A 27,682-nucleotide genomic window follows, 5' to 3' on the forward strand; every position below is an offset into this window, starting at 1 on the left:
CCTCCTCTCTCAGCTCCTCCCAGATCTTCCTATCTCCCTATCCACACACAAGAAAACAAGAAACAAAATCCCAATACCCCCACAGAAATGAAATCAAAACAAATAAGAAACTAATAAGACAATGCCAAAACAAACAAAAAGGCCACAAAAATATTGGTGAGTTTGTTTTGTGATGGCTAACTACTCTTGAACAAGTATGGTTGATATACCTAGTGATGCTCCATTAGAGAAAAGTGATTTTCCTTTTCTCAGCAGCTACCAATTCCAGATAGCTTCCTGTGTTGACTTAACCTGTGTGGGCCTTGTGCATGCTGCCACACAGTCAGACTCCACACAAGCATCAGTCCTGCTGTGTCCGAAGACGCTGGTCCCTCAGAGTCCTCCCTCCCTCCCTCCCTCCCTCCCTCCCTCCCTCCCTCCCTCCCTCCCTCCCTCCTTCCCTCCCCCCCCCCCATCACCGCTGGCTCTTGGAATCTTTTCATCTCTCTTCTGCATAGATCCTGAGCCTTGAGGGGAGGGGTTTGTTTCCATTTAGGATTGAGTGCCCCAAAGCCTCTTTCTGCACATTATCATGGATCTCTGGGTTAATTCCTGTCTACTGCAAGAAGTTTGAGAAATGATCATATGTGCAAGGGAATCTAAAGAACATATCTTCTTGCCAGGCGGTGGTGGCAGCGCACACCTTTAGTCCCAGCACTCAGGAGGCAGAGGCTGGTGGATCTACAGAGGGAATTTCAGGACAGGCAGGGCTAAACAGAAATCATATCTGAGGAAAAATAAATGTATCGCTTACATTTTCAGCAGTTAAAATCATTTTATCTCAACTTAAGTACTGAAATTTTTCATAAAAAAGATAGAAAATTTACTTACACTCTTGTTACGGTTTATTAAAATATTTCAGTAAATAATTAGTCTATATTCTCAAACTAGTTTTAAAAATTATCTCTAGTAAATGTGGATAGCTGGATTGTAGCCGACTCTTTTTTTTTTTTTTTTTTTTTTTTTTTTGGTTTTTCGAGACAGGGTTTCTCTGTGTTGCTTTGCGCCTTTCCTGGAACTCGCTTTGGAGACCAGGCTGGCCTCGAACTTGCAGAGATCCGCCTGGCTCTGCCTCCCGAGTGCTGGGATTAAAGGCGTGCGCCACCACTGCCTGGCTGCAGCCAACTCTTAATGAATATTAGATCAGGAAAAGAACCTAATGGAAATGAATAAAATAGTTTGTTTTTAATACATTTATTTCTTTTATGTGTGTGCATGTATAGAGATCAGGTCATATCTTTGGTAGTCGGCGCTCTCCAACCATGTGGGTTCTAGCGATTGGACTCAGGCTTAGAAGCACATACCTGAATGTATGTGCTGCCACAGCCAGGGGGTAACAAGTCAACTAGCCCAGGCACTGTTCCACTGAGGCACAGCTCAGCCCTACAGCAAGGTTGTTTGTGTTTGGTTGGTTGGTTGGTTTTCGAGATAGGGTTTCTCTGTAGTTTTGGAGCCTTTCCTCGAAGTCACTCTGTATCCCTGGCTAGCCTTGAACTCAGAGATCCACTTGTCTCTGCCTACCTAGTGCTAGATACAGTAAGTTTTTAAGGTGGACTCTATTGAAATTATTTCTAAAGTTTTTCTCTCTTGACCTTTTTCAGCTTCCACCCGTTTTGTCAAGTGTGAAAAATGTCATCACTTTTTTGTTGTGCTATCAGAAGCGGACTCAAAGAAAAGCATAGTTAAAGAACCAGAGTCAGCAGCCGAGGCTGTGAAGTTGGCATTCCAGCAGAAGCCACCTCCGCCCCCCAAAAAGGTAGAAGCCTTTCCTCCATCTTTGAGGCCTTTTATCCCGAAACACTCCATTCCTTCACTCTTCCTGTTTATGTTAAACCCTGACACTATCTAAATAAGTCTATAAGTTTTTACCTCTTTTGGTTGTTTTGTTTTGTTTTGAGATCCATGTCCCACATAGCCCAGGTTAACCTTGAACTCCCTATGTAGTTGAAGATGAGCTTCTGATCCTGGAGCCTTCACCTTAAAGTGCTGGTATTATGGGCATATGCTACTGTGCCTAGCTCTATGAGTCTTTTCATTTTTAATTTAGTGTGTGTGTGTGAAAATGTGCACATACATGTGCTCATGGTGTGTGTGTGTGCAGATCAGAAGACGACTTTCAGGGCTGCTCTATGTGTACACATGGTTTTGATGACTCTTTCTAGAAATTTCAGACAGTGTGATTTGGTCCTGTCAAATATGACAGAGTATGCACTGGTTCTTTTGAATACATAGTGTGTACTTTTGAGAACCCAGAAGGTCTTACTTCCTGGCCCTGTGGTCTCTGTTCTGGCCATCTTTCTGTGGTCTGCACAATTAACGCTACTTCTTATTTTCTGCTTCATTGTATTCTGCTGTGTTTAGGGCATTCATGGGTGTCTGTTTCCATGTGTACTGTGGCAAATTTAGTAATGCAGAGATATGATTTGTAAGGAGTAAGTAAAATTTGAAAATTGTAATTTAAGGCTAAAGTAATAGTCACACAAAAATTGTCACTCAGTCTGGCCTTGAACATGAGAGTCTCCTGCCTCTACCGACCACATGATAGGATTACAGACATGCAGCACTGTGTCCAGTTAAAACTTTCTTCACTAAAAACACAAGAAATTGATGTCTGGTTCCAAACAGAACTTTAGTTTTTATTAACAAAGCTGAGTTGTGTGGCTCAGTGGCAGAACATACAAAGCCACATCCAAGTCCCTAGGTTTGATTCCCAGCACTGTTTGCCCCCCACCAAAAGGAAAGAACAAAGCTTTTAAGTTGCTATCCAGGTAAATGAATATCTTTTCAAGATTACTTTTTTAATTTATGTGTAGGGGTGTGTGTGTGTGTGTGTGTGTGTGTGTGTGTGTGTGTGTGTGTGTGTGTGTGATAGTTAGAAGAGAGCATCAGATTCCCTAGAGGTGGTTACAAGCAGTACTGAGCTTCCTGATGTGGGTGTTGGGAACTAAACTCCAATCATCTGCAAGAACAGCAAGCATTCTGAGCTATCTGTCCAGCCCCAGACACTTCATTTTTAATGGGAATCTTTTTTCAAATTTGAAACTCTAAGCAAATTTGTTTAGTATATAGTTTTGTAATGTGTTTGTTTTCATGATAGCTCATAGTGAATTTTTCATACCTAATCATTTTTCAGATTTATAACTACCTCGACAAGTATGTTGTTGGCCAGTCGTTTGCTAAGAAGGTACTTTCAGTTGCCGTGTATAATCATTATAAGAGAATATATAATAATATTCCAGCTAATCTGAGACAGCAAGCAGAGGTGGAGAAGCAGACATCGTTAACACCCAGAGGTCAGTGACCAAAATAGAGATTACTATGCTTACTCATTATTTGTAACTCTTTTTTCAGAAAGTCATTTTACTGTTAATGACATATTAAATTATACCTTAGTAGATCATGAAATCATTTTGGTGGGTTACCAGTAGCAATAATTTTTTTTTAAGTAGGTGAGAATAAGAAATACTAACTTTTAGTCAAGGTAAGTATTGTTTCTTAAAACTTGGAGTCACAGAGTAAAATGTGTTTCTTGAGGGTCTCTTTAGGAAATGTGTGACAAGCTCAGGTGTGGAGTACCTGCCTGACACTCCCAGGCCTCGCCTTTGCTCCCTAGCAGCACAAACACCAACCAAGACTTGAAGGCTGTGGAGTAGAGGCTGAGTGTCTTTGGATTTTGAGATCACCTTGGACAGGTCACTGCAGTGCTCTGGACAACTCTGGACAACTCTCTGGGGTCAGGATACAGAATCTCCTTTGCCTGAGTCCGATCCCCGGAGAAAAGTTCACACAGCATCAGTCCTCATTCTTCCTTGGACCCCAGCCATAGAACGCGAGGTTCAGGGCAGATTTGTGAGTGATTCTCAGGGGAGTCCTAGTTAGCCGAGAGTCCAGTGTATTATTGTACATGCAATCTCAGTTTACTGTGGACAATAGAGTATTTTTATATAAATTACAATTCAATTAAAATGTAAATATTTAGGTTTTTATTTTGTTGTCCGGGGAGCCCTGATTTCTGATCTAGGTCTATAATCCAGCATTTTAGGTTCTTTTAGTCATCATACAATTTGAGAAATTTCTGCTAAATGCTTTATAGTGGCTACTAATTATATAACGAATTTAATGAAAACACTGGTGAGCTTATTGCAAAATAGTTATGTGGTAATAGGAGTTGACCTTATTTTTAGAAAATGGAAGTCATGCCTATGGTGGACTTAGGAAAGATCGTGATCCAGTCATATACCAACTGTAGTCTGGTTCTTTCCAGTCATACCTAAATTGTATGATGTGCTGGGAGAGCAAAAGGCTTTGCATTTATAGTATGAAGAACTTTAACTCTTATTATACCTTAAATTATTGTTCTCTTTAAATAGTAATTTTTAAATTCTACTGATTGACTATTAGTATCGGGGCAACCATCATTAAGCTTGATTTTGTTTTGTCTTTAACATAGAAAGGATGTTGCATGGAAGTTGTTCATAAACTGAGAACAGTACATCCTGTAAATGAACTTGGAAAAAGGCAGGAAGTAGACATTCAGTCTTGACTGCCCCAAACTAAACAAGTACATAATATTTCATGTTGCCCTTTTTATCTCCTTTCTTAGAGTTAGAAATCAGAAGACGGGAGGATGAGTACAGATTTACAAGTAAGTCCCCTCCCTTGGGTCCTGTCTGTACTCGAGATTGTTTCTGAGCTTTGCCTCAGTGAAGCGTTTCAGTAGCAGCAATGATGTATTCATTCACCTTGTGTATTACTAAGAAAGAGGATTTAAATCTTCCTTGTGTATTATTTAAATAAATCTATTATATGTAATGTATAACTTTAGAACAGTTTTTCATAATTTGTATATTTCTGATATTTTTTAAGGTTTCCTTCATTTTTACTTATATACACGTGTATGTTTCTGTAAGTAAAGATAGATGAGAGCAGATTGTACCAGGCTTTTTCTTTGGGGCCACAGCCAGCTCCCACATCACAGCACAGAGACTTATTAGTTATGAATGCTTGGCCTACCCTTAGGCTCATTTCTGGATAGCTCTTTTAACTTTAATTAACCTGTTTCTCTTCATCCACCTTTTGCCTCTGGGGTTTTTACCTTTCTTCCTTCTGTATATCTTACTTCCATTGCTTCTCATGTCTGACTGGCTGGTGGATGCCTGCCTGGACCCAGGCATCTCCTTCATTCTCTCCTTTCTCCTTCTCTTGTTCTTCTCTAGCCTAGATTTTTCCTCCTATTATTCTTTCTGCCCACCAGCCCCGCCTATCCTTTCTCTGCCTAGCTATTGGCTGTTCAGCTTTTTATTAGACCAATTAAGTGCCTTAGGCAGGCAAGGCAAAACAAATGCAACATATCTTTTCATAATTAAGCACACATCCTTACATTTTTAAACAAATGCAGAATAAACAAATGAAACACACCCTTACACAGTTAAGGTTAATATTCTGCAGCATAAACAAATGTAATACATCTTTGCCCAGTTAAAATAATATTCCACAAAGTTGCAGATGTCCATGGAAGCCAGAGGTGTTGGATCCTGGAGCTGGAGTTCCAGGTAGTTGTGAACTACCCTTTGTGGGTGCTGGAAACCAAACACAGGTCCTGTCCAAGAGCAGTATATACTCTTAACTACTGGGCCATCTCTCCAGCCTCCTTTTTGTGAACCAGCAAGATGGCCAGATGAGTAAAAATACTGAATGTGCAAGCTTGCCGACCTGTGTTCAATACCTTGGTTCCATCTGCTGGAGATAATGTACTCTCAGAGTTGTCTTTTAGCTTCAACATGTCTATCATAGCATAGAGAGAAACCAACCAATCTAATGAAAAATCAAGACTAAACATGCCTAATTAAAATTGTTTTCTTTGTGTTTTTCAAGACAGGGTTTCTCTGTGTGTAGCCCTTGCTCTGTGACTAGGCTGGCCTCAAACTCTGATCTGCCTGCCTGCTAAGTGCTGGGATTAAAGGCATGTGCCACCATTACCCAGCTAAACTAAAAAAAAATTTTAAGAGAAAATTATATTGTCTCTTGTGAATGAGTGCATGGATACATGCATGTGTGTGCTTGATACAGGATCTAGTTGTGTAGACAAGGTTGAATTGTAGAGTGTTGAAGTTACAGATATGTGCCACCACACCTTTTTTTTTTTTTTTTTTTAATTTTTTCTTTGAGACAGGGCTTCTCTGTGTAGCCCTGGCTGTCCTGGAACCACTCAGTAGACCAGGCTGGCCTCCAACTCACAGAGATCTGCCTGCCTCTGCCTCCCGAGTGCTGGGAATAAAGGTGTGCACCACTATCGCCCAGCTGTGCCACCATATCTTGATTAAGTTATTTTTAAACTTGTGGAAATACTGATGTACAATGAATGATATAATAAAATTAAGACATACAATTAGTAGGGTTGGAAAGATGCCTCAGTGGCTAAGAACAGTGCTGCTCTCCAATGGCAGCTCATAACTGTCTGTGACTCTAGTTCCAGGGGATCCAATGACCTTTTTGGCCTCCACAGGCACCAAACAAGCAAGTGGTGCACAGATACACATGCAAGATACACACTCAGTACTGAAGATTGACCTTGGGTCCTCATGCATACTAAACAAGTATTCTGCCACTGAGCTATATCTCTAGACTTAGTATGAATAATTAAATTATTGGAAAATAGCAGTAATAAGAGCAAGTGCTTCTATAATAATAAGCCTTATCTTATAGGCACTGTGCTGTTTTATGTGTGATCAGTTAATCTTTTCCAAACACCAGCTCCTGCTGTGTTTTAACCTGTCATTGAATAAATAAAACACATGTATCATGTAGCTCCATTGTAATTTATGTATCTCTCTTTTTTTTCTTTTGGTTTTTTTGGAGACAAGGTTTCTCTATATAACAGTCCTGGCTGTCTTGGAACTCGCTTTGTAGACCAGGCTGGCCCCGAACTCACAGAGATCCACCTGCCTCTGCCTCCCAAGTGCTGGGATTAAAGGCATGCACCACCACCACCCAGCTATCTCTTGTAATTTTTAGGAAATTATTTACTTAAATAATTTTTCTCCATCGGGTAGAACTAATCAAAGTCAAGCCCTTTCCTTATCACCACAGCTCCAAATTGGATTTTCTGGAAACTAAAAAGAAAATTTTACTAATAACAACTAACCTCAGACAGAAGAGTATGTTTTCTTCTTGCCTAATGTGGATAATAATATTGTGAATTACTAACTCTTAGGTCTTTACAACTGGAGTTCTGTATATATTGCACTAGTAATCTTAATGACTAGAATACCTTTTGCCTTAAGCATGATGATTTTTTTCAAAGTGATACTTGATAGAATAGGACAAAAAATTGGTATGACTGCTGAACTATTTATTCTGTCTATTGGCTTGTTTAAAATGGTTACTAGACAGCACTATGATATTCTTAACTCATTTCTTAGAAGCAACTTAAAAATAAACCCAGCGGGCTGAAGAGATGGCTCAGTGGTTTAGAATACTTGATGCTTTTGCAAAGGACCTGAGTTCAATTCCCAGCACTCACATGGTGGCTCAAAACCATCTGTAACCCCAGTTCCAGGGACATAGGCATGTACATGGTACACATATATGCAGTTAAGACATTCATACACATAAAATATAAAATAGTACAAAATTATAACCAAGTAGATCATAGTCACAGATACCTTAAGTAATGAGAACTGGGGACAATTTGGTTATTTGCTGAGGTGGATAGTCTTTAAAGACTCTGGGTTTTTTCTCCTATTCAAGAGAAAACAAGAATAAACATTTATTTTTGTAAACTTATATTTCACCGGCACTATCGTCTTTTCTAGTAACATATTTTGTCTGTTGAAGGGCACAGAAAGATCCTGTTGATACCCAGTAAAAGTCAGATATTCAGATAAGGTTACTGATACTGAGATTACCACACCTGGTTTCCTGCTATACTAAAAGAAACATTCTTAAAAGAAGAGCAGACTGGAAAAGGCCTGTGTCACAGCGGAAGCGTGTCCAGGGAGGTTAGGCAGTTTTCCATGATTGCATAAACAGGAGGCAGCCAGACTAAGACTAGGACCCGATTCCTGAGTCCCTGTCCCTGCTCCTCCTTTCTTCTTGGTTCTTCTCTCCCCATGTAACTCTGGTGGCCTGGAACTCACCATGTGGTCCCGACTTCCCTTGAACTCACAAGACATCTGCCAACTTCTGCTTCCCTAAAAGTGTGTTCTTCCAGACTTGGTCTCGTTGTTTTTCTTTTTCTCTGTAGTTCAGCTTTTCATTTGTACAGAAAGTAAGACAGACAGATCTTTTTTTTTCTTTTTTTTTTTTTTTTTCATTTTACAATACCATTCAGTTCTACATATCAGCCACGGGTTCCCCTATTCTCCCCCCTCCCACACCCTCCCCTTACCCCCAGCCTACCCCCCATTCCCACCTCCTCCAGGGCAAATCCTCCCCCGAGGACTGCAATCAACCTGGTAGACTCAGTCCAGGCAGGTCCAGTCCCTTCCTCCCAGATTGAGCCAAGTGTCCCAGGTTTCAAACAGCCAACTCATGCAATGAGCACAGGACTTGGTCCCACTGCCTAGTTGCCTCCCAAACTGATCAAGCCATTCAACTAAGACAGACAGATCTTAATTTTGCATATTATCTTGAAATCAATTGTACTATATCCTCATAATATCCGACTGTATGTTTGAAGTTAATAGGACAGGTAATAATGCTGTTTTGTTGATAGAAAACAGAGTCAGAAAGTAACTTGTGCAAGATTATGCGGCTCTTCAGAGGCAAAGGAAGGCTAGCAGCTGAAGCCCCGTTCTGTCGCATTATCTCTGTGGAGCGCGTGCTCACACACTGATGTAAATGAGGAGGAGAGTTCTCTGAAGCTCACTGTATTTAACATTTGTCACTGGGCCTGGAGAGAGTTCTCAGCGTTTAAGAGCACTGGCAGCTCTTCCAGAGGACCCGGATTCAACTCCCAGCACCCACATGGCAGCTCACACCTGTCTGTAACTCCAGTTCCAGGGCTGCTGACATTCTCAAACAGACATACATGCAAAACATCAGTGCACGTAAAATAAGAATAAATAACATATTTAAAAAAAAAAAAAACAAAACAAAACCACTTGTCACTGGTCAATTTGAAATTCTCTTTTCTGTAAAGCAGTGCTGCATATTTGTTTCCAGTAGTGGCTTGTTTGGGATGCAGGATTATATGGAACATTTCTCAAGTAATTTCAGGTGCCGCTCCAGTAATCCAGTTGATCTCTTCCCCAGAGTTGCTTCAGATTGCTGGAATAAGCCCGCATGGCAACGCCCTGGGAGCATCGATGCAGCAGCAGGTTAATCAGCAAATGCCTCAGGAAAAACGGGGAGGCGAAGTGCTGGATTCTTCTCATGATGACATAAAACTTGAAAAAAGTAATATTTTGCTGCTTGGACCAACTGGGTCAGGTAAATAACATTTTGGGAAACTTGACTACTCATTTTTTAAAAATAGAGAGTGATACTGTAACTTATACCTTGTAACTATAGTGGATCCTGGCTCTCAGGCCTGCATGTAATCAGAACAGTTGAGAGGCTGATGCCAAAGGATTGCCACAAGTGTGAGGCCAGCTTGGTCTGCAGCATGAGAATCTGCCTCAAAAAAGAACAGTATCCAAGATTGCTCTGGCTACATCATGAGTGTTCACTATTTAGACCTAAAACTGACTTTGAGATATTGGTGTGGCCCTTTGGGCTGATTCCTAACTTTTTAATTAACATATTAATTATATCAACCTCTAAATTTGTAAAAGGAATAAAGTTAGTAAGATCTGAATATAGTAGAGAACAGATATAAGAATGTTTCAGGCTTCATTATATACTTGTTTATTTTTGTAGAAAAATTGTAAGACAGTGTATTTTTTAGCTACTGTTTTTGTTTGTAGGTAAAACTCTGCTGGCACAAACTTTAGCTAAATGCCTTGATGTTCCTTTTGCTATCTGTGACTGCACGACTTTGACTCAGGCTGGATATGTGGGTGAAGACATTGAATCTGTGATCGCCAAACTGCTCCAGGATGCCAATTACAATGTAGAGAAAGCACAACAAGGTATGTTCTAAGTGTAGCTGTTGAAGTGTCTCTGGAAAGCAATGTTAGTCAAGGGCTAACATTTTCCAATTATTGGAAAGTACCTGATGTTACCCATTCTAGCATGATTGTTGGCTTTGTCTTATGGCTGCAAAGGTAGCTGGTAGTGTGCCAACAGGCTGTTACTATCCTTTTAGGTTTTAATATTCCCATTGGTTTTCCTGTTCTTACTCCTCTCCAGATTTCCAGTGCTGGGGGTGGGGAAAGGTTGGGGACAGGGACAAAGACAAGAATTTAGGCTGGATAAGTGTTCATAACAGGAAAACTACAGTTGTGAAGTAACAATAAAATAATTTTATGGTTGGGGTCACTACAACATGAGGAACTGTATTACAGGGTCAGAGCATGAGGAAGGTTGAGGACCACTGTGCTAAGACAAGGTCTAGGTGATAGGTCATTGAGATGGCTCAGCAGACAGAAGCACTTGCCAACAAGCCTGGTGACCTAAGTTCTCTCCTCACAGCCCACACAGTGGATGGAGGGAACCAACTCTGCAGGCTGTCTCCTGACCACCACCTGTTATAATGCGTGCGTTCCCATACACATGCTCACATATATGCACTAAATAAGTAAATATATTTGTATTTAGGGGGAATAGAGGTAGGAAAGAATCAACAGAAGTTTTACTAGTTCTGGCAAATACCTCATGCCTACAGTGCTGTATCTTCCCTTCCAAAAGAAAAAAAATTGAATTCATTATTAGTCATATAGACTAATAGACTATAGACTTTTGTCAGAGAGCATTTTGGTTATCATTCTAAAATTATATGCTATAGAATCAATTCCATAATAGTTACATGAAAAGATGAATGAGAAAGATAGTAGTATGTTCTTAATGATCAATGTTAAGTGTAAAAAAATTGACTTACTTTGCTTTGTAGCTATCCAGTCTTTTAAAGCTGAGACTATCTTGTGCCTATCTTTTTCTTATTATAAATAGAATCCTCCTTAAATTGTAGGAATTGTCTTTCTGGATGAAGTAGATAAGATTGGCAGTGTGCCAGGCATTCATCAGTTACGGGATGTAGGTGGAGAAGGCGTTCAGCAAGTAAGCAGTTGAATATTTTGTTCAAGCCCACTAAAAAGAAGGGAATACATCAGCTTCCCAAGTATTGTACGTTTGGTTTCACATTTAATTAGATTCTGTTTTATTTTTCCCACCCTAAACATCATACACCACTTTATTTATTTATTTAATTTGGGTTTTTTGTGACAAGGTCTGTGTAGTCCAGGCTGCCCTTGAATTTGCAGCAGTATTCCTTCATCCTGCTGAATGCTGGGATTACAGGCATGTGCCACCTAGCTTTACATGCCATTTAAAGTAGGTCAGATCCTTTAAAAAGGTTATTAATGATTTTAAATAAGAACATTCATTTCTTAGGAAATTTAAAATATTTTTAAAAACAGAAAAAGCTAAGATTGATCTTTTTTTTTTTTTTTTTTTTTTTTGGTTTTTCGAGACAGGGTTTCTCTGTGTAGCTTTGCGCCTTTCCTGGAGCTCACTTGGTAGCCCAGGCTGGCCTCGAACTCACAGAGATCCACCTGACTCTGCCTCCCGAGTGCTGGGATTAAAGGCGTGCGCCACCACCGCCCGGCAAGATTGATCTTTATTAGTTTTAGTTTTATTCTTCAAAGGCCCTCTTAAACATTTCTAGAAGACTGAAGACTAGGTATGAATAACCCACCCATGTTTCATTACAGGATTAGTATAAAGGCTGAGATGTAGCTCAGTGGTAAACAACTTGTTTGCCTTGTATGCGCAAGGCCCTGGGCTCAATCCCTAGCACCAAAAGAAACAGGAAAGGAGAGATGAGACAGAAAAGAAAGCAGATGTACACATCTGTAATCTCTTGGCCTGGGTGGTGCAGCAAGGAGGATCAGGAATTCAGTGTCATCGTTGTCTACATAGTAAGCTTGAGATTAGCTCCATGACACACTGTCTCCTAAAGAAGATGGTATAAAATAGCCTTTCATTTCTTGTAGAATCATAATTAAAGTCACAATGATCTATTGGTCACCTTAATAAACTTATTCTCTAATGGCAATTAGCTGTGCCAAACCAACTTTTTTTGACAGACACAGAATTATGACTATTACCAACTATGCTGAATAATTTTTTTATGAAGACATCTCAAAATATACTCAACATTGACTATAGAATTAAGTTAGAATTAAAGAATTTATGTGAAAGATCGATATGTTTCAATTTTGAATATTTGCACTATTTTATTACCATTTTACAGAGCCACCATTCTGTCTTTATTAAGCGTTTACCATCAAGCTAGGTAAAGTGGCTCTTGCCTGTAATCCAGCACTTGGAGAGGCTGAGGCAAGAGAATCACTGTTTGAGACCAGCCTGGGCTACATAGAGACATGAGGATGGGGGGCAGGGGAGGGAGGCTCTACCATCAAAGTCAACTTCCTTAGGTTGCAATTTATTTATGAAGTTCCAAAGTGATAAATGCAATTTATTTTTATTTGGGGTTATAGAAATGGAGGAATTTTCATTAGTTACACTCATTGACCATGACCATGTATTATTTTCCCCCATTGAATCCTATTGTTTGATGTATAATAATGTCTTTACGTATGGTAATGCTATAATTCATTCATTATCAGGGTTTATTAAAACTTCTAGAAGGCACAATAGTCAATGTTCCAGAAAAGAATTCTCGAAAACTACGTGGAGAGACAGTTCAAGTTGATACAACAAATATCCTGTTTGTAGCATCTGGTGCTTTTAATGGCTTAGACAGAATCATCAGCAGAAGGAAAAATGAAAAAGTAAGTTTTTCTGAGCTTTTCCTTTGAAATTCTTCATGAGAAACATAAAGTTTCACTGGATGGACACTCAGCTTCAGTTCTCATGTCTACTGGTTACCAGCTGTTGGATTTTCTTAGAAAGATCTAATATATATTCCTAGTTGTTTGAATTTTAGAGTAATAAGGAATATGATTCCCAAATACCCATGAATTAGTTATGCGTGATGGTAGACATAATATGTAAAATTAAGTGTAATGTTAAAGTTGATTATTTAACGAGTCAAAAGAGGATTTGCCACATAATTTTAACCTATTGGGAATTAAGTCATTTCATTTAACTGTGAATTTAGTGGGAAATTTAAGACCTAGCTTTGCTACTTAGAGAAACAAGCCTTGGCCAAAGTACTTAACCTCTGTGACCCTGTTTCATATGGGACTTATAGATGTAAAGCACTTTTGCACCATCTATCTACTGTTTATAACCTCTGTGGTTTCTTGGATAGTACCTTGGATTTGGAACACCGTCCAATCTGGGGAAGGGCAGGCGGGCTGCAGCTGCTGCAGACCTTGCTAACCGAAGTGGAGAGTCCAATACTCATCAAGATATTGAAGAAAAAGATCGATTACTCCGTCATGTGGAAGCCAGAGATCTCATTGAATTTGGCATGATACCTGAGTTTGTGGGACGGTTACCCGTGGTGGTTCCTCTGCATAGTCTAGATGAGAAGACACTTGTACAAATACTAACCGAGCCACGTAATGCAGTTATTCCTCAATATCAGGCCTTATTCAGCATGGATAAGGTAAGGTTTGCCTTTTTCCTTTAATTTGTGATTCTTTTCTATATTAGAATTCTATTAAGTTAGCCCACATTATTACAAGAGAAGCCATTCATCTACATTACCATCTTATTCTTCACTTATTGTAGATGAGGAAGACACAGTGTGTCACATTCAGCATTAAAATGACCACTGGAGCATGAAATACAGAGATACAGAGAAGTGTCAGCTTACCTCAGCTTCTCCAAGCCAAATACACAGAATTGTTCTTTCAGCTTTGTTATTCTAAGTGCTTCTACTGTTCACATACTGTGTATATTGTGTATATTTTTATATACTTTACCTAAGTAAATTTATTAGGTTTTTTTGTTTGTTTGTTTGTTTTGGGTTTTTTTTTTTTTTTTTTTTTTTGAGACAGGGTTTCTCTGTGTAGCTTTGGAGCTTTTTCTGGAACTCACTTTGTAGACCAGGCTGGACTCAGATTCACAGAGATCCGCCTGCCTCTGCCTCCTGTGTGCTGGGATTAAAGGCGTGCGCCACCACCGCCCAGCAAATTTATTAGTTCTTACATCCAAACATGGAGGTCACTCTAGCCAGCACATCCAGTCAGATAAAAAATATTTTGAATTTTATGAACTTAGCATCTCTAAATATAAGTTTTATCTCCATTTCCATATAAGCACTTTACCACTGAGCTACATATGTAGCCTGTGGAACAAACTTGTGACTCATAATAGTGATACTACTATTGGTTAATTGATTAAAAGCATACTACTTGAGGATGACAATCTAGGGGTTTTTGTTTGTTTGTTTTGGTAGATTTTTTTGGGTTTGTTTTTGTTTGTTTGTTTGTTTTGTTTTGTTTTGAGACAGGGCTGCTTCTCTGTATAACAGCCCTGGCTGTCCTGAAACTTACTTGGTAGACCAGGCTGGCCTAGAATTCACAGAGATCTGCCTGCCTCTAGATCATATGTCACCATCTCACCATGAAGATGACATTCTAAAACATCATGAAAATGACAGACTTTTCTGAAATTTTGCCTTTTTAAAATATAGGGTGAGAGTGCTACACTCTTTAACGTGCACTTAGACAGCTAGGGGAGTAGCTTGGCGGTGGAGGGCAAGGCCCTGTGTTCAGCCCCTAGTAGAACTACAGCAAATGAAAACCATCTGCAGTGAGGTCTCAGTGATGGTGATTATCTAGTCTGCAAGGGTAAAGGTCTGTCAGATAGAGGCTAGCCTAGCCTCTATCTTTTGCCTTGTTCCTGAGTCTCAGTTTACGGAACTCTCTGGAACTTGTTTATCTTTGAAATGGTCATTGGTTCTATTATTTATAAAAATCTGTGAATCTGGAAGATTAATAATGGTCACTACTGTTAGTAGGTCAAATGCTATGTGACTGTATTAGGAAAAGATCACCAAGGACTTGCTTAAGTTCTGATTTGTCTTTTCTCTATCTGTAGTGTGAACTTAATGTTACTGAGGATGCTTTGAAAGCCATAGCTAGATTGGCACTGGAACGAAAAACAGGTGCACGAGGTCTTCGGTCCATAATGGTAAGTTGGAGTTAAAAAATTATCAGCAAACCCCCTAGATTGTCATTGATCTAAATTTGGTGTTTTGTTTTATTTTACACTTGCCAGCGCGCGCGTGTGTGTGTGTGTGTGTGTGTGTGTGTGTGTGTGTGTGCGCGCGCGCGCGCGCGCGTGTGTGTTCACACACATGCAGATGCGTGATGCGTGTTCCTGGAGGCCAGAGGTTGATGTTGGGTGTTTTCCTTTTTGCAGAGTGGGTGGATGTTGAGACAGGGTCTCAGTATGTAGCTCTGGCTGTCCTGAAACTCACTTTGTAGTCCAGGCTGGCCTGAAACTCACAAAGATGTGCCTGCTTCTCCCAAGTACTGAGATTAAAAGACCATGCCCCTACAGGTGTCGCCATTTTATTTACTGAGAATTGGTCTCTTTTTCTTTCTTTTTTTTGAGACAGGGTCTCTTTACATAGACTTGGCTGATTTACAACTCATTATGTAGACCATGCTGGCCTCAAATTCACAGAGCTCTGCCTACCTCTGCCTTTCAAGTGCTGGAAGAGGTATGTGCTACCATACCCAGCTGATCCATGTTTTCTGTATTTCTTCAATATAGTGTGTGTGTGTTCAACCTAGAGCTTGCCAACTTGTATAGTTTAGCTAGCCTGCTTGTCTTAGGGATCTGCTTTCTCTGCTTCTCAGGCACTAAAGTTATAGATAGGCTGCCACACGCACTGAACTTTTATGTAGGTGCTGGGAATCTGAACTCAGTGCGTTATTCCCTGAGATATCTCCCCTTACCCTTTGTCCAAGTCTTGAGACTGTTAAGCTTTCCTGTTTGTCTTTTGGAAGTACTATCTAGAGATCTGTGCTAAAGCTTTTTTATTTCTATTGTGTGTGTGTGTGTGTGTGTGTGTGTGTGTGTGTGTGTGTGTGTGTGTGTGTATAGAACTGATGGGGTAGTCAGATTTTATTTTGCTTCATCTCCCAGAGAAAGGTATTTTGTGACTGGTAAGCATGACTAAATAGTGTGAATGCGTTTAGCATGCATGAAGTACTGGGTTCAAATTTTAGAACACACACACACACACACACACACACACACACACACACACAAAATTTGGGCTAGGGATGTAGCTCAGAAAGTAGAGTGCTTGCTAGAATGCAAGAAACCATCAGTTCTACACCGAGCATCATATAGCTAGGTAGGATGACTCATATCTGTAATGCTAATTAATACTCAAGGGGTGAAGGCAGGAGAATCATGCCTTCTCAGTTATATAGTGAGTTCAGTCAAGGCCAGCCTGTCATCAACCTCTTCTTGCCTTGTTTCTGAGTCTCAGTTTACTTAACTTTCTGGAACTTGTCTATGAAATAGGCATTGGTTCCATTTAGTCATAAAATTCTGTGATTCTGGGAAGATTAATAATCATTACAGTTAGTAGATCAAATGCAGTTTTACTGTTTTAGGAAAAGATTGCCAAAGACTAGCTTAAGTTTTCATTTGTCTTTTATCTGTCTGTAGTGTGAACTGAATGTTACTGAGGATGCTTTGAAAGCCATAGCTAGATTAAACATAAAACTGGAACATAAAACAGATGTGTGAGGCTTTCATTGAAATCCCCATTGCAGACAGCATGACATGGCCTCAAAAAAAAAAAAAAAAAGAAAAGAAAGAAAAGAAAGTCAAAATTGTAAACAAAAAGAACTCTGTAAGCCTTAAAGTTTAAGGTGTTTGCAACCAAGGGCACATACACACACTATATTGAAGAAATACAGAAAATATGAATCAGCTGGGTATGGTAGCACATACCTCTTCCAGCACTTGGGAGGCAGAGGTAGGCAGAGCTCTGAATTTGAGGCCAGCATGGTTTACATAATGAGTTGTAAGTCAGCCAAGTCTATGTAAAGAGATCCTGTCTCAAAAAAAAAGAAAGAAAGGAAAAGAAAATCTGAATCATTGGAAGGAGAATTTGAGAAAATTCTACAGGGCAATTTGGGGTGGGATGGGGCATATAGAGAGCAAGATCTCATGTAGCTCAGGCTGGTCTCAAACGGGCAGCCGTTTATGGCCTTGAACTCCTGTGTCTGTCTCACAAGCTCTTCGATTACAGATGTACTACCATGTCCAGCGTTACACATAGCCTTTGACCACTCCTTCTCAGACCTGTTGAAATCCCCATTTTAGCCCCTGTGCTTCCAGTGTGCTGTGAGCTTTTTCTTAGAGACCCTAGGGAGGACACAGACTTCCTGACCTCACTTGTTCCTCTCTTGAAATTTCTCTGCCCTATTTCCCAGATCTGGCATGGATTACTGTTTCACTGTCTTCTCCCAAAGCAAGTATAGGATTATCTTCCCTGTTAAGAATTTCACTCTTGTCCCAGCCTCATCTCAGTATGACTTCAGTTGTGAACCATGCATTTACCACAAGCAGTTTGACACTACCGTGTGGTGAGGCCCTGGTGGTTAAGGTATTACAGACATAGACACGCAAATTGGAAGAACAGGCCATTGCGTTGACATGCCTGGAAAATTGGATGTGTCAGCAATTCCCTCCACCCCTCCTATAGGAAAACTGGTTTTCTAAAGTTTTCTTAAGGTCTACTGCTGCACTTGAGGCAGATGTTCATTTGAATCAGTTTGAAATTGAAGAATTTGGTAGAAGTGATTTTAGGATTAATGGACATAAAAGTAAGGGTTATTAGTTGATGGCCTCAGTCATATCATAGAAAAGGCTAGGCATGCTGGGCAGCAGCATCTGAGTCTGAAAGTACAGGCTTTGTGTGTGCATGGTGCCTAGAGAGGCAGGACAGTAGGCAGCTGACTTATTTGTAAAATGACCTGAAAGTAATTAGAAGCTGTTTTAATATAACAAATAGGAAGGCTTTTACATTGATTAAAATTGAAATGTTTGTATACAATTTTCCTCCTAATTTCTTACCTTTTCTCTCTTTAGGAGAAGCTGTTACTGGAACCAATGTTCGAAGTTCCTAATTCTGACATTGTATGTGTGGAAGTTGACAAAGAAGTAGTAGAAGGGAAAAAGGAACCAGGATACATTCGGTAAACCATCCTCTCAAGCCAGAGTAGAGCTAAAAGTTACGGTCCTTACTGCTCGAGCTTATCCTTCTGTCCTTACTGCTAACATGGATCACTTCTTATTTATAAGGGAAATAATCATTTTCTGTAAGAAAAATCTAATATGGTTTATAAAGTAATTTTGTGAAATGATCTTCAAAATTAGCCTCTATTTTTAAAAAAATGTACTTTATGTATATGGGTGTTTTGTCTGAATGAACATCTGTGCATTACAGATGGTTGTGAGCCGCCATGTGGGTGCTGGGGATTGAACTCAGGAGCTCGAGAAGAGCAGCCAGTGCTCTTAAGCTCTGGGCCATCTCTCCAGCCCCACCTCTACTTTTCCTGCAGCAAGCATTATGTAAAGAGGCATATATCATCTGTGTGTGGAGGGGATACGAACAATGCCAGAATTTTATCTCCATTTAGACTGTGAATTTGAGGCTAAGCTGGACTACATCATGACACTGTCTCAAAACAAAACCTAGGAGGCAGAGGCAGGCAGATCTCTGGGTTTGAGGTCAGCCTGGTCTACAGAATGAGTTCAAGACATTCAGGGTGACACAGAGAAACCCTGTCTCACAAAATAGAAAAAACAAAGCAAAAATCAGACTTTAGGTTGAATATCTAGAGATTAAAATATATTTCACGCCGGGCGTTGGTGGCGCACGCCTTTAATCCCAGCACTCGGGAGGCAGAGCCAGGCGGATCTCTGTGAGTTGGAGGCCAGCCTGGGCTACCAAGTGAGCTCCAGGAAAGGCGCAAAGCTACACAGAGAAACCCTGTCGCAAAAAACCAAAATATATATATATTTCACTAATTGATGAATGACTTTTTTTCATGGCTTGCCCCATGTGTTTATTTTTTGGACATAGACTGGCCTTGAAGTCACTGAGCTAGGAAATAGCCTTGAACTCCTGAGTGCTGGGATTACTGGTGTGTACCAGTACATTCAGCTCTTTTTAATGACTTGCATAAGACCAAATCTTTGTTTACAAAGTTTATTTTCCCTCAGTGTCATACCAGTTGGCAGATTTGACAGTTCTGTTTTATCTATTCTAGGAATCAGCAGACTTTCTCATATAAGTTCTTCAGAGCCCTGCTTTCAATACTGCAACCGCTCAAAACTGCCCCCAGCACAGATGCAGCCATACACAACACATGAGTGAACGAGTGTGTCAGTATCCCAGTAGATCTTTGTTTACAAAGCAGACAATGGTCTGGATTTGGTTCATAAATTGCCGTGCATTTCAGCAGTAGCTTTATTAGGGAAATTGATGAACTCCTTTATGACTTAATTCCCATATTTCACCACTAAGCAATCCTAATATTAAAAATACTCTTCTTCTTTTCTATTTTGAGGGGCTATTTAGCTATGAAGATTAGTTTACTGTTCTGAGTCTAGAAATCATATTCACTTCCAATTTTGTTGAAAAACAAACATGACTTTTCATTACAGGGCTCCATCGAAAGAGTCCTCTGAAGAGGAGTATGACTCTGGAGTTGAGGAGGATGGATGGCCTCGCCAAGCAGATGCTGCAAACAGTTAAACTGTCAGACTCCTGCCTGTACATACAGCTTTCCCTTGTTTTGTTTAGGGTCATAACAGTTTCTGCAGTCTGGCATTAAAGGCATTGAATCTATCTTGGATATCATACATGGTCAGAAGCCTTTAAGATAAGAATCCGATCATGTATATTATTGTAACATCACATTGATTTATACAGAAGACATTACATGGACTTTAATGACACAATGTTTAGAGATAAAAATGTATATTATTTTGGTTCTGTTTTTTAAAAATATGCTTTAACAAAATTCTTAGGAATTCTTTTAAGCAATGCAGGTGTTGCAATAACTGTGGACTTTACAATAATGCTACTCTACAAATGAGAAAATAAATTCTTTAAAGTTGAGTGTTGGGATCCCATTCTTTAGTGTTACCCTTTTCTACCCATATTTCCTGGAAATATTAGAATTTTTATTTAAAAAAAACTGGACCAGATAGTTTTCAGATATGGAAAATATCATGGAAACCCACATTTTTGAGTCTTTTCGGCTAGTGCATGACATTGGTTTCCCAGCCGGTACCATAAAAAAAGATCCATCCTCTTGATGGCTTGTCTGACTTATTTGCTATCTTTGAACCATTTTTAGTACCATCAGTGAGTAGATGGAATTAATAGTCTGATTTACTAGTCAGAAGAAGACAATAAATAACTAATTCTTTAAGCAGCATGCTTTGTCAGCCATGTACCGGACTAAATAAAATAATAGTGTGCACTTTTCTTAAAATACTGAATTTGGTTTTTTGTCTATTGGTGCTAGGTATCTGTCAATTTTCATACTAAACATGAAAAAAATCTGATGTTTTATCATTAATCATTGTCCTCACTGACATATAAATTACTACTGTGTATTATAGGGCAAAACAAAGACATGGGGGTGAGGAAAACTCATGAAAACAGCATCTAAGTCCATAAGTATCTTTTATGCTTTTCTTCCAATGTGTTACAAGTTTTATAACATTCATTCAGTTCAATCTTACTTGAAGTTCTTTACATCACAGTATTCATTTTTTTTCTTTTTCAGCTTTAGAACGTTGAATTTTCTTTTCACCCACTTTTCCCCTGGGAAACACACCAAACACTTAAAGTCTAAATCCCATTGAAGACTTGGGTTTTCTATGATGTAAGGGATGTGAAGTAGGATGGGGATGCACATTAAATTTTGCAGATAGCAGCCGGGCGGTGGTGGCGCACGCCTTTATTCCCAGCACTCGGGAGGCAGAGCCAGGCAGATCTCTGTGAGTTCGAGGCCAGCCTGGGCTACCAAGTGAGTTCCAGGAAAGGCACCAAAGCTACACAAGAGAAACCCTGTCTCGAAAAACAAAAACAAAAACAAAAACAAAAACAAAAACAAAACAAAACAAAAAAAATTTTGCAGATACCTAACCCTGGTAGCTGCAGAAAGGAACAGAAACAGATGTCCCTGTTCTCCATAGTAATGGTTCTGGTCTCATTAAGTCTTTTGTACTATAATTTTATTATCCTTCCCTTAAAAGAATTATTTCCATTTTTTAAAGAGTAAACTTGGCAGTTTCTAAATATATTAAAACAATTCTCCAAAAATGGACTAGGAGACAAACACAGCCAAATACAATTATGATTTATCCTGGAATTTAGGTTCTGGCACCTGGCTAAAACAAAAGGACTAAATAAAAGCTACTGTGGTCCAGGGCACTGGAGGCAGAGAGAGGCAGGCAGATCTCTGTGAGTTCGAGGCCAGGCTGATCTACATTGTGAGTTCTGGGACAGCCAGGGCTACACAGAGAAACCCTGCCTCAAAAAACCAACCCTCCCCACCAAAAAAAGCTACCATACTGGTGTGTCCACGGTGGTGGACAGTGCACTGTGCGTCAACAGTGCCAAGCAGCCAGATTGGTCTTTTGAGGCAGGGTCTCTCTACATAGCCCTGAACTCTGTGCCAGAAGAGTAGGCCACTTCTTTAGTTAGTGGTTGGGTTGGGGATTTAGCTCAGTGGTAGAGCGCTTGCCTAGCAAGCACAAGGCCCTGGGTTCGATCCTCAGCTAAGAAAAAAAAAAAAAAAAGGTTAATGGTTAACTTTTTTGTAGACAGGGACTCAATTTATACATAGCTATAGCCTGTCCTGGAACTCACTCTGTAGACCAGGCTGACCTTGAACTCAGAGATCCGCCTGCCTCTGCCTCCTGAGTACTGGGATTAAAGGCGTGCACCACCATGCCTGGCTGTTGGTGTCATTTGTAAAGAGCACAGATGTCATATGAGCTACTTTATTCCAGGCTTGGTCCCTCTAATGAATGTTCCTAGTTGTAGATCCTGTCAACCAAGTTTTACTAATATTTATGTTAAATGTTATTGAAAATACCTAAGCCTGGCAGTGGTGGTACATGTGTTTAATCCCAGCATTTGGGAGGCAGAGGCAGGCAGATCTCTATGAGTTCAAGGCCAGCCTGGTCTACAAAGCAAGTTTCTAGGACAGGCACCAAAACTACGGAGAAACCCTGTATCAAAAACAACAAAACCCGGTAAATGTCCTGCTTTGGAACCTGAACTGGGGACAAGGACCTTACGAGCATTGTAGGGGACAGACACAAGCTTCAGTGGGTAAGGTAAACACCATATGTGGTAGACTAATGAGTGTGGAAGAACAATCAGGAATTTACCAGAAAAGAAGGGGAATAAAATCAAAACCTCCAAAGTAAGATGAATCTAGGGAGCCTCGGGGATTCAGAAGTAGGTAATAACTATGACTTCCTGTTATTACTCTTGTTTTTTTTTTTTTTTTTTTTTTTTTTTTTTGCCCCCATCTTTTGTCACTTTTATTCAGTAGTAGCTTCCCCCCTGGTTTTCAGTTCCAGACATGGCAGGAGGTGATTACAGCCGACTGTTATTAAAATACTTGTTCACAACACATACACCTGTTACCACTGACTTCGAATGGGCCCATTTTGATGGCTTTTATTCCCTTTTTATAAAATATACCACCAAGACCAGGTGGGGAGAGCAGGAGGAAGGGATCCTGGAGGGAGAAGTCAGGAGGCCATAGAAGAGAAATGCTGCAATCCACTGTAAAAATGAGCTGGATTTCATTTTAAAACGGAAGTGTGCCCCACAAATGAAAAAAGTAATGAGGGTGCGTAAAGGTGTTCACTACGTCTGATGACATCACAAGAGAAAGCATAAAAAGTGGAATACATCAGTGCTGACACAGTCCAGTCCACCAGGCAAAATGGTGCACGAAGTCACTATATTAAAAGTGCCCTCCCCTCCCCTGAATGGCTGGCAGACATGGAGAGCAGTCCGTAATGCCTCCACACAGCTTTCTCCATGTAGCTATCCATGTTGTAGAACAGCGGTGTCAAATACTGTGGACACTCTAGTGAACTGTGCTATCTCCCTAAGCAGGAAGCAACTCCTCTGCTAGGAACGCCCACCTAATTTATGTTGAGATATGTATAGATTATAGTCAGTACAGCAATGGTGTTCTTGGGGTGCCAGGCTGTAGGAGGAATTTTCTCGTTGAAGTCCAGGTTGTCGACACTTATTTCCTCTTTCACTTGCGGCTTGCACAGACTTGACGTGGCTTCAGAGCTAAGTGAAGCTTAGTGTTCTCTTGTGATGCTTATAGCGTTTTATCTCGCTTTGTGGCTATCATTCTGAAGAAACTACACTATCTAGTCATGCCAACACTAACATTCAAATTTGTCAAATATGCAGTTGTTTTTTTTACAGTGAGCAATGTTTACTTCTGAGGCATTCATTGGTGCATTTGGTTTGTCTCCACAGGCCTGTTTTTCTATTCAAGTCCTGAATTCTGACTGCCTCCCTAATTATCATATAGCAACCCCTATGGCTGAATTTTACATCAGACATAGATATGATTTCAGAAAGAAAAAAAAAGCCTATTGCTGAGTCCTTGAGGTTTTCAAACAGTTTTTAGATTGCATGTGACAGAGTGCAGATGCCCTTATGTCACATAGCCCATTGTTCCTGTACTGCTGGTACACAGATGTGTGATGCTGTTGGGAGAGAATTGTGCTGCTCCAGATGGAGCTTTTCCATATTGCCTGGCTTGATATCCACAATATTAAAACTCCCATCTATAATTTCCAGATGCTAGAGATTATTCTGAAAATCATCTGCTGGTGAGTGAGTTTCATAATCACTGCTGATGGAAATTTGAGTTGATGTGATAGGTGTGAGCATTGCAAACATTCTTCATGGACTGGCCTCTACCATTAGATCAATGGGCTTAAAGACTGGCAGCCGTCATGTGGTGGCTATGGTAGGGGCTCTATACCTTCCATTTCCTCTTTCAGGTTATAGCCTTCTGGGCTTTTAAAAGTCCCTTTCACTGATTTTCCATAATTTATTGTTTTATTGTTATTAGACAAAAACAACAGTATTTTTTCTGGGGTAGTCACTTGATTTTGTTGATCTTGTATTTATAAGCTTTGCAAGAAGTCAAATTCCAGCTTGTGGCTCTGAAAGGTGCTGTAAACATTGTGTCCTCTGCTGTGAGTTTGGGTTTTGTTCATTTACATCATCTGAGAAAGTCACCACTGAATATCACTTCCTCCTCCTTCTGTCATGTCTTGCTGCAAATGGTGACCCTACCAGGATCCTTGGGATCTCTGGGATCAGGGCTCAGCCCCCTCACCTGGGGATGTAGGGTCCAGGGTGGGGATTGTGGCAGCTGGCACTTGATGGGGGAGGGGGCAGGAAGCAGGGAGAAAGGGAAGTGTTGGAGCCCACGAGGTTTCCTAGTGGCTGTACCCAGCAGGACTGCATGGGAGGTTGATTGGACCATGGGCCTGGGTACCAGGTATTTGTAAGGGTCTAACCAGCAAGGGGGAGGTCTTTTGCTCCACCCTTTGGCATTGCTATAAATAGACCTTTGGAATAAAGTTCTAGGTCGGTGGATAAGGATCCAGGTCCACCCGAGTCTATCCTGTGTTTTCTCTGTTTCTCTCTCCTTATTTCTAACTAAGTCTCTTATCCCTCATTCCTCAAGAGTTCCTGGGGTAAATAAGTGTGGGGGCTGGTCCACTCCCGGGAAGCAGTTTGGGTCATCTCCACTTGGCCTCCTCCTTTCTCCCTGGGTGGTGGCAGCAGTGGCAGGAGCAGGTGACTCCACTTTCAAAAGAAGTCCCTGTCACTACTCTTGAGATGCCCATTTAACATTCTCTCATTAGCTGAAGACATTGGAATTCATCCCACCATCTGTGACTACCTTCCTCACCTGTCTGAACTGAACATTCCCTGTTAGCAAAACTGAATCACTCCACATATAATCTGGGACTGGTGATTCCCTTTCATTCCTGAAAGTCTTTAGTCCTTGGTAGTGTCTCTGACACTTTCCATCTCGTACCTTGTGAGTCACTGTAGTAGCATCTAAGCATTCCTTCCGTTAGCAAACCTCCCAAGCTTCCCTGTATCTTTCTAGCTATTATGCCGAACTTTTTCTCAGGGGAAGATGAAGCCCCATTTGTTCATTTCGGCCAGCAGTAGTTGTCCCTACATTTAAAGTCTATCCTGGTGTGGTGACTTAAGCCTATAATCTCTACACTCAGAGGGCTGAGACAGGAGAATTGTCAACTTGGGGCCAGCCTTATCCACAGAGTAAGACTCTTGTTTCTAAAACAAACTGGCCAGACCTTGCACATATGCCAGAGTGGTGGTACTCACCTTTGATCCAGGCAGAGGGAAGCCGATCTCTGTGAGTTCAAAGCCAGCCTGGTCTACCTACAGTTCCAGGCCAGCCAAGGGTCATATAGTGAGGCCATGTCTCAAAAGAATAAAACAATCCTTGCAGGCCAGGTTAAATGGTGATTTCTTTTTACAGAAAGTAGTGAGATCAAAGTTTCAAGCCAGAGTTGGCCATGATTAGATGTGCATTTTACAGTGTGGCCAAGGGCAGGCTCTGAGGAAATAAATGGAAGCAAACATGGCTGGAAACTTACTTTAGAACATTGCTTTAATGTGTGTCCCTCTATCTTACCAATTTTCTTATTTTTTTTTTTCAGATCAGGTGTCATCAGTAAAAAAACAAACCATGGGTCATCCAGGTGGCTCAGAGGGTAAATGTGCTTGCTGCCAGCCCTAGTTAAGTCCCCAGGATCCAACTCCCACTAGACCTCTGACCTCCATCCAAACTGCACCAACACTCACACACATTCTCTCTCACCAGCACACAAAAAATAAAAAATAAAAATAAAAAAACCAGGCAGTGGTGACTCATTCCTTTAATCCCAGCACTTGGGAGGCAGAGAGAGGTGGGCAGATCTTCCACTTCCAGGCCAGCCTGGTCTACATAGTGAGTTCCAGGACAGCCAGGGCTACACAGAGAAACCATGTTTTGAAGAAAAAAAAAAAAGCAAAACAAAAACAAAAAAAGCAAAGAAAAGACTTCCTTGAACCCATATCTCTCCCATCTGTTAGCTTGTTCTCTACAGAAAAGCTAAAAGTTAAGTCTTGCTGTTTCCAATTTCTTTCTTTGGCTCTAAGAAGCCGCTGGAAGCTTTTGTACAGAGAAATGTCATATTTAATTAAAAAAAAAAAACACTCTGGCTGCAATGGATTGGATAGGGAGAGCATCAGTAAGAACTTAGAAGGTGAGCATGTTTGCAGACTAATACAAAATGCTCTCCATATTCTTCATGAGGAAATTGGATGTTAAAAAAGCATCCTTGATGCCTAACTACCTCAACAGATGATCTTAGCCTGGTCATCCCTTAACTGTCTGAATCTCAGTCATCAAGTGCAGCTTTTGTAGGGCCTAACGTTTAGGATATTGAACTGATTTGCTCCGAAATATGAGGGATATAGTGTAACATCAAATTCATGATAGATAAAGAATAGTTAAAGGCTGAGGACATGTAATGTTCATTTAGCAAAATAAATGAAACCAGTTTTTTCATTGTCCATGTGTCAAATCTATGTCTAAAATCAAGGACCATATTGCTGGTTGTCCATCTGCCAATTCCCACAGGAGCATACTTTGTCTGGTATGTGTTCCTGGGCTACATGCATGAGTGTGTGTGCACGCTCGTACTTGCATTTGCAACTATCTTTTCATAATCTCCAACATTTAGGAGAAATAGCTATCAAAATTGCTAAACACATGAGGTACTTGACTAACTCTCCTGATGATTAGTTCCAGATGGAAAATAGAGGAAAGGCAAACTACCCTGCCTGGAGCAGCATCTTTACAGTCAGACAACTCCTGAAAACCTAGCAGAAGACATTCCATCAGAAATACCCTTAGATGGGACATTACTGCTATAAGACTTCTTTTATGTTTTTCCCTTTGAATGCTTGTTTGGTACAATGGATCTCTTATTTAAAGATAAAAACTGAGTCTGAGTCTTTCAAGATACCAAAATCTAATAAATCAATTGAATAAAAAAAAAAAAAAAGCATCCTTGAGCTGGGTATGGCAATGTCTTTAATTCCAGCACTAGGGAGGCAGAGTCAGGCAGATCTCTGAGTTTGAGGCCAGCCTGGACTACATAGTGAGTTCTAGGACAGCCAAGAATACATAAAGAACTCCTGTCTTGGAAAAGGGGGGGCATTATAAATCTAGTATTTCAATAAAAATACCAATTAAAATGCAATTTTAACTGGGTGGTGGTAATGCATGCCCTTAATCCCAGCACTTGGGAGGCAGAGGCAAGCAGATATCTGTGAGTTCAAGACCAGCCTTGTCTACAGAGTGAGTTCCAGGACAGACGCCAGGGCTACACAGAGAAACCCTGTCTCCAAAAACAAATAAACAAAAAATTAAAGATAATTCTTTGAAGAGACAGATGCTCATAATGCTTGAATATAGCATATGAA

At 40.4% G+C, this 27,682-nt stretch overlaps 1 protein-coding gene and 1 pseudogene across 3 annotated transcripts in view; one reads left to right on the top strand and one right to left on the bottom strand.

Annotated features, from left to right (window-relative positions):
- Positions 1 to 20,215, top strand: part of Clpx (caseinolytic mitochondrial matrix peptidase chaperone subunit X) — a 35,450-nt gene extending 15,235 nt beyond the window's left edge. Inside the window, exons 4-14 of one of the 3 annotated variants that reach the window (XM_006979334.4) lie at positions 1,641 to 1,795; positions 3,173 to 3,332; positions 4,643 to 4,684; positions 9,295 to 9,471; positions 9,948 to 10,112; positions 11,111 to 11,199; positions 12,771 to 12,935; positions 13,418 to 13,717; positions 15,157 to 15,249; positions 18,178 to 18,284; positions 19,759 to 20,215. In XM_006979334.4, the coding sequence (XP_006979396.1) occupies positions 1,641 to 1,795; positions 3,173 to 3,332; positions 4,643 to 4,684; positions 9,295 to 9,471; positions 9,948 to 10,112; positions 11,111 to 11,199; positions 12,771 to 12,935; positions 13,418 to 13,717; positions 15,157 to 15,249; positions 18,178 to 18,284; positions 19,759 to 19,849 (1,544 nt within the window). In that variant the 3' untranslated portion in view covers positions 19,850 to 20,215. Of the gene's footprint in view, positions 1 to 1,640; positions 1,796 to 3,172; positions 3,333 to 4,642; positions 4,685 to 9,294; positions 9,472 to 9,947; positions 10,113 to 11,110; positions 11,200 to 12,770; positions 12,936 to 13,417; positions 13,718 to 15,156; positions 15,250 to 16,746; positions 16,894 to 18,177; positions 18,320 to 19,758 lie in introns of those variants that run through there. The other 2 variants (XM_015998023.3, XM_015998024.3) reach the window with 2 other exon arrangements.
- Positions 20,216 to 23,243: 3,028 nt separating this feature from the next.
- Positions 23,244 to 24,447, bottom strand: LOC102912250 (serine/threonine-protein phosphatase 2A 55 kDa regulatory subunit B alpha isoform pseudogene; annotated as a pseudogene).
- Positions 24,448 to 27,682: the final 3,235 nt, after the last annotated feature.

The sequence above is a fragment of the Peromyscus maniculatus genome, chromosome 7 (genome assembly GCF_049852395.1).
Source record: "Peromyscus maniculatus bairdii isolate BWxNUB_F1_BW_parent chromosome 7, HU_Pman_BW_mat_3.1, whole genome shotgun sequence".
Taxonomy (NCBI): domain Eukaryota; kingdom Metazoa; phylum Chordata; class Mammalia; order Rodentia; family Cricetidae; genus Peromyscus; species Peromyscus maniculatus.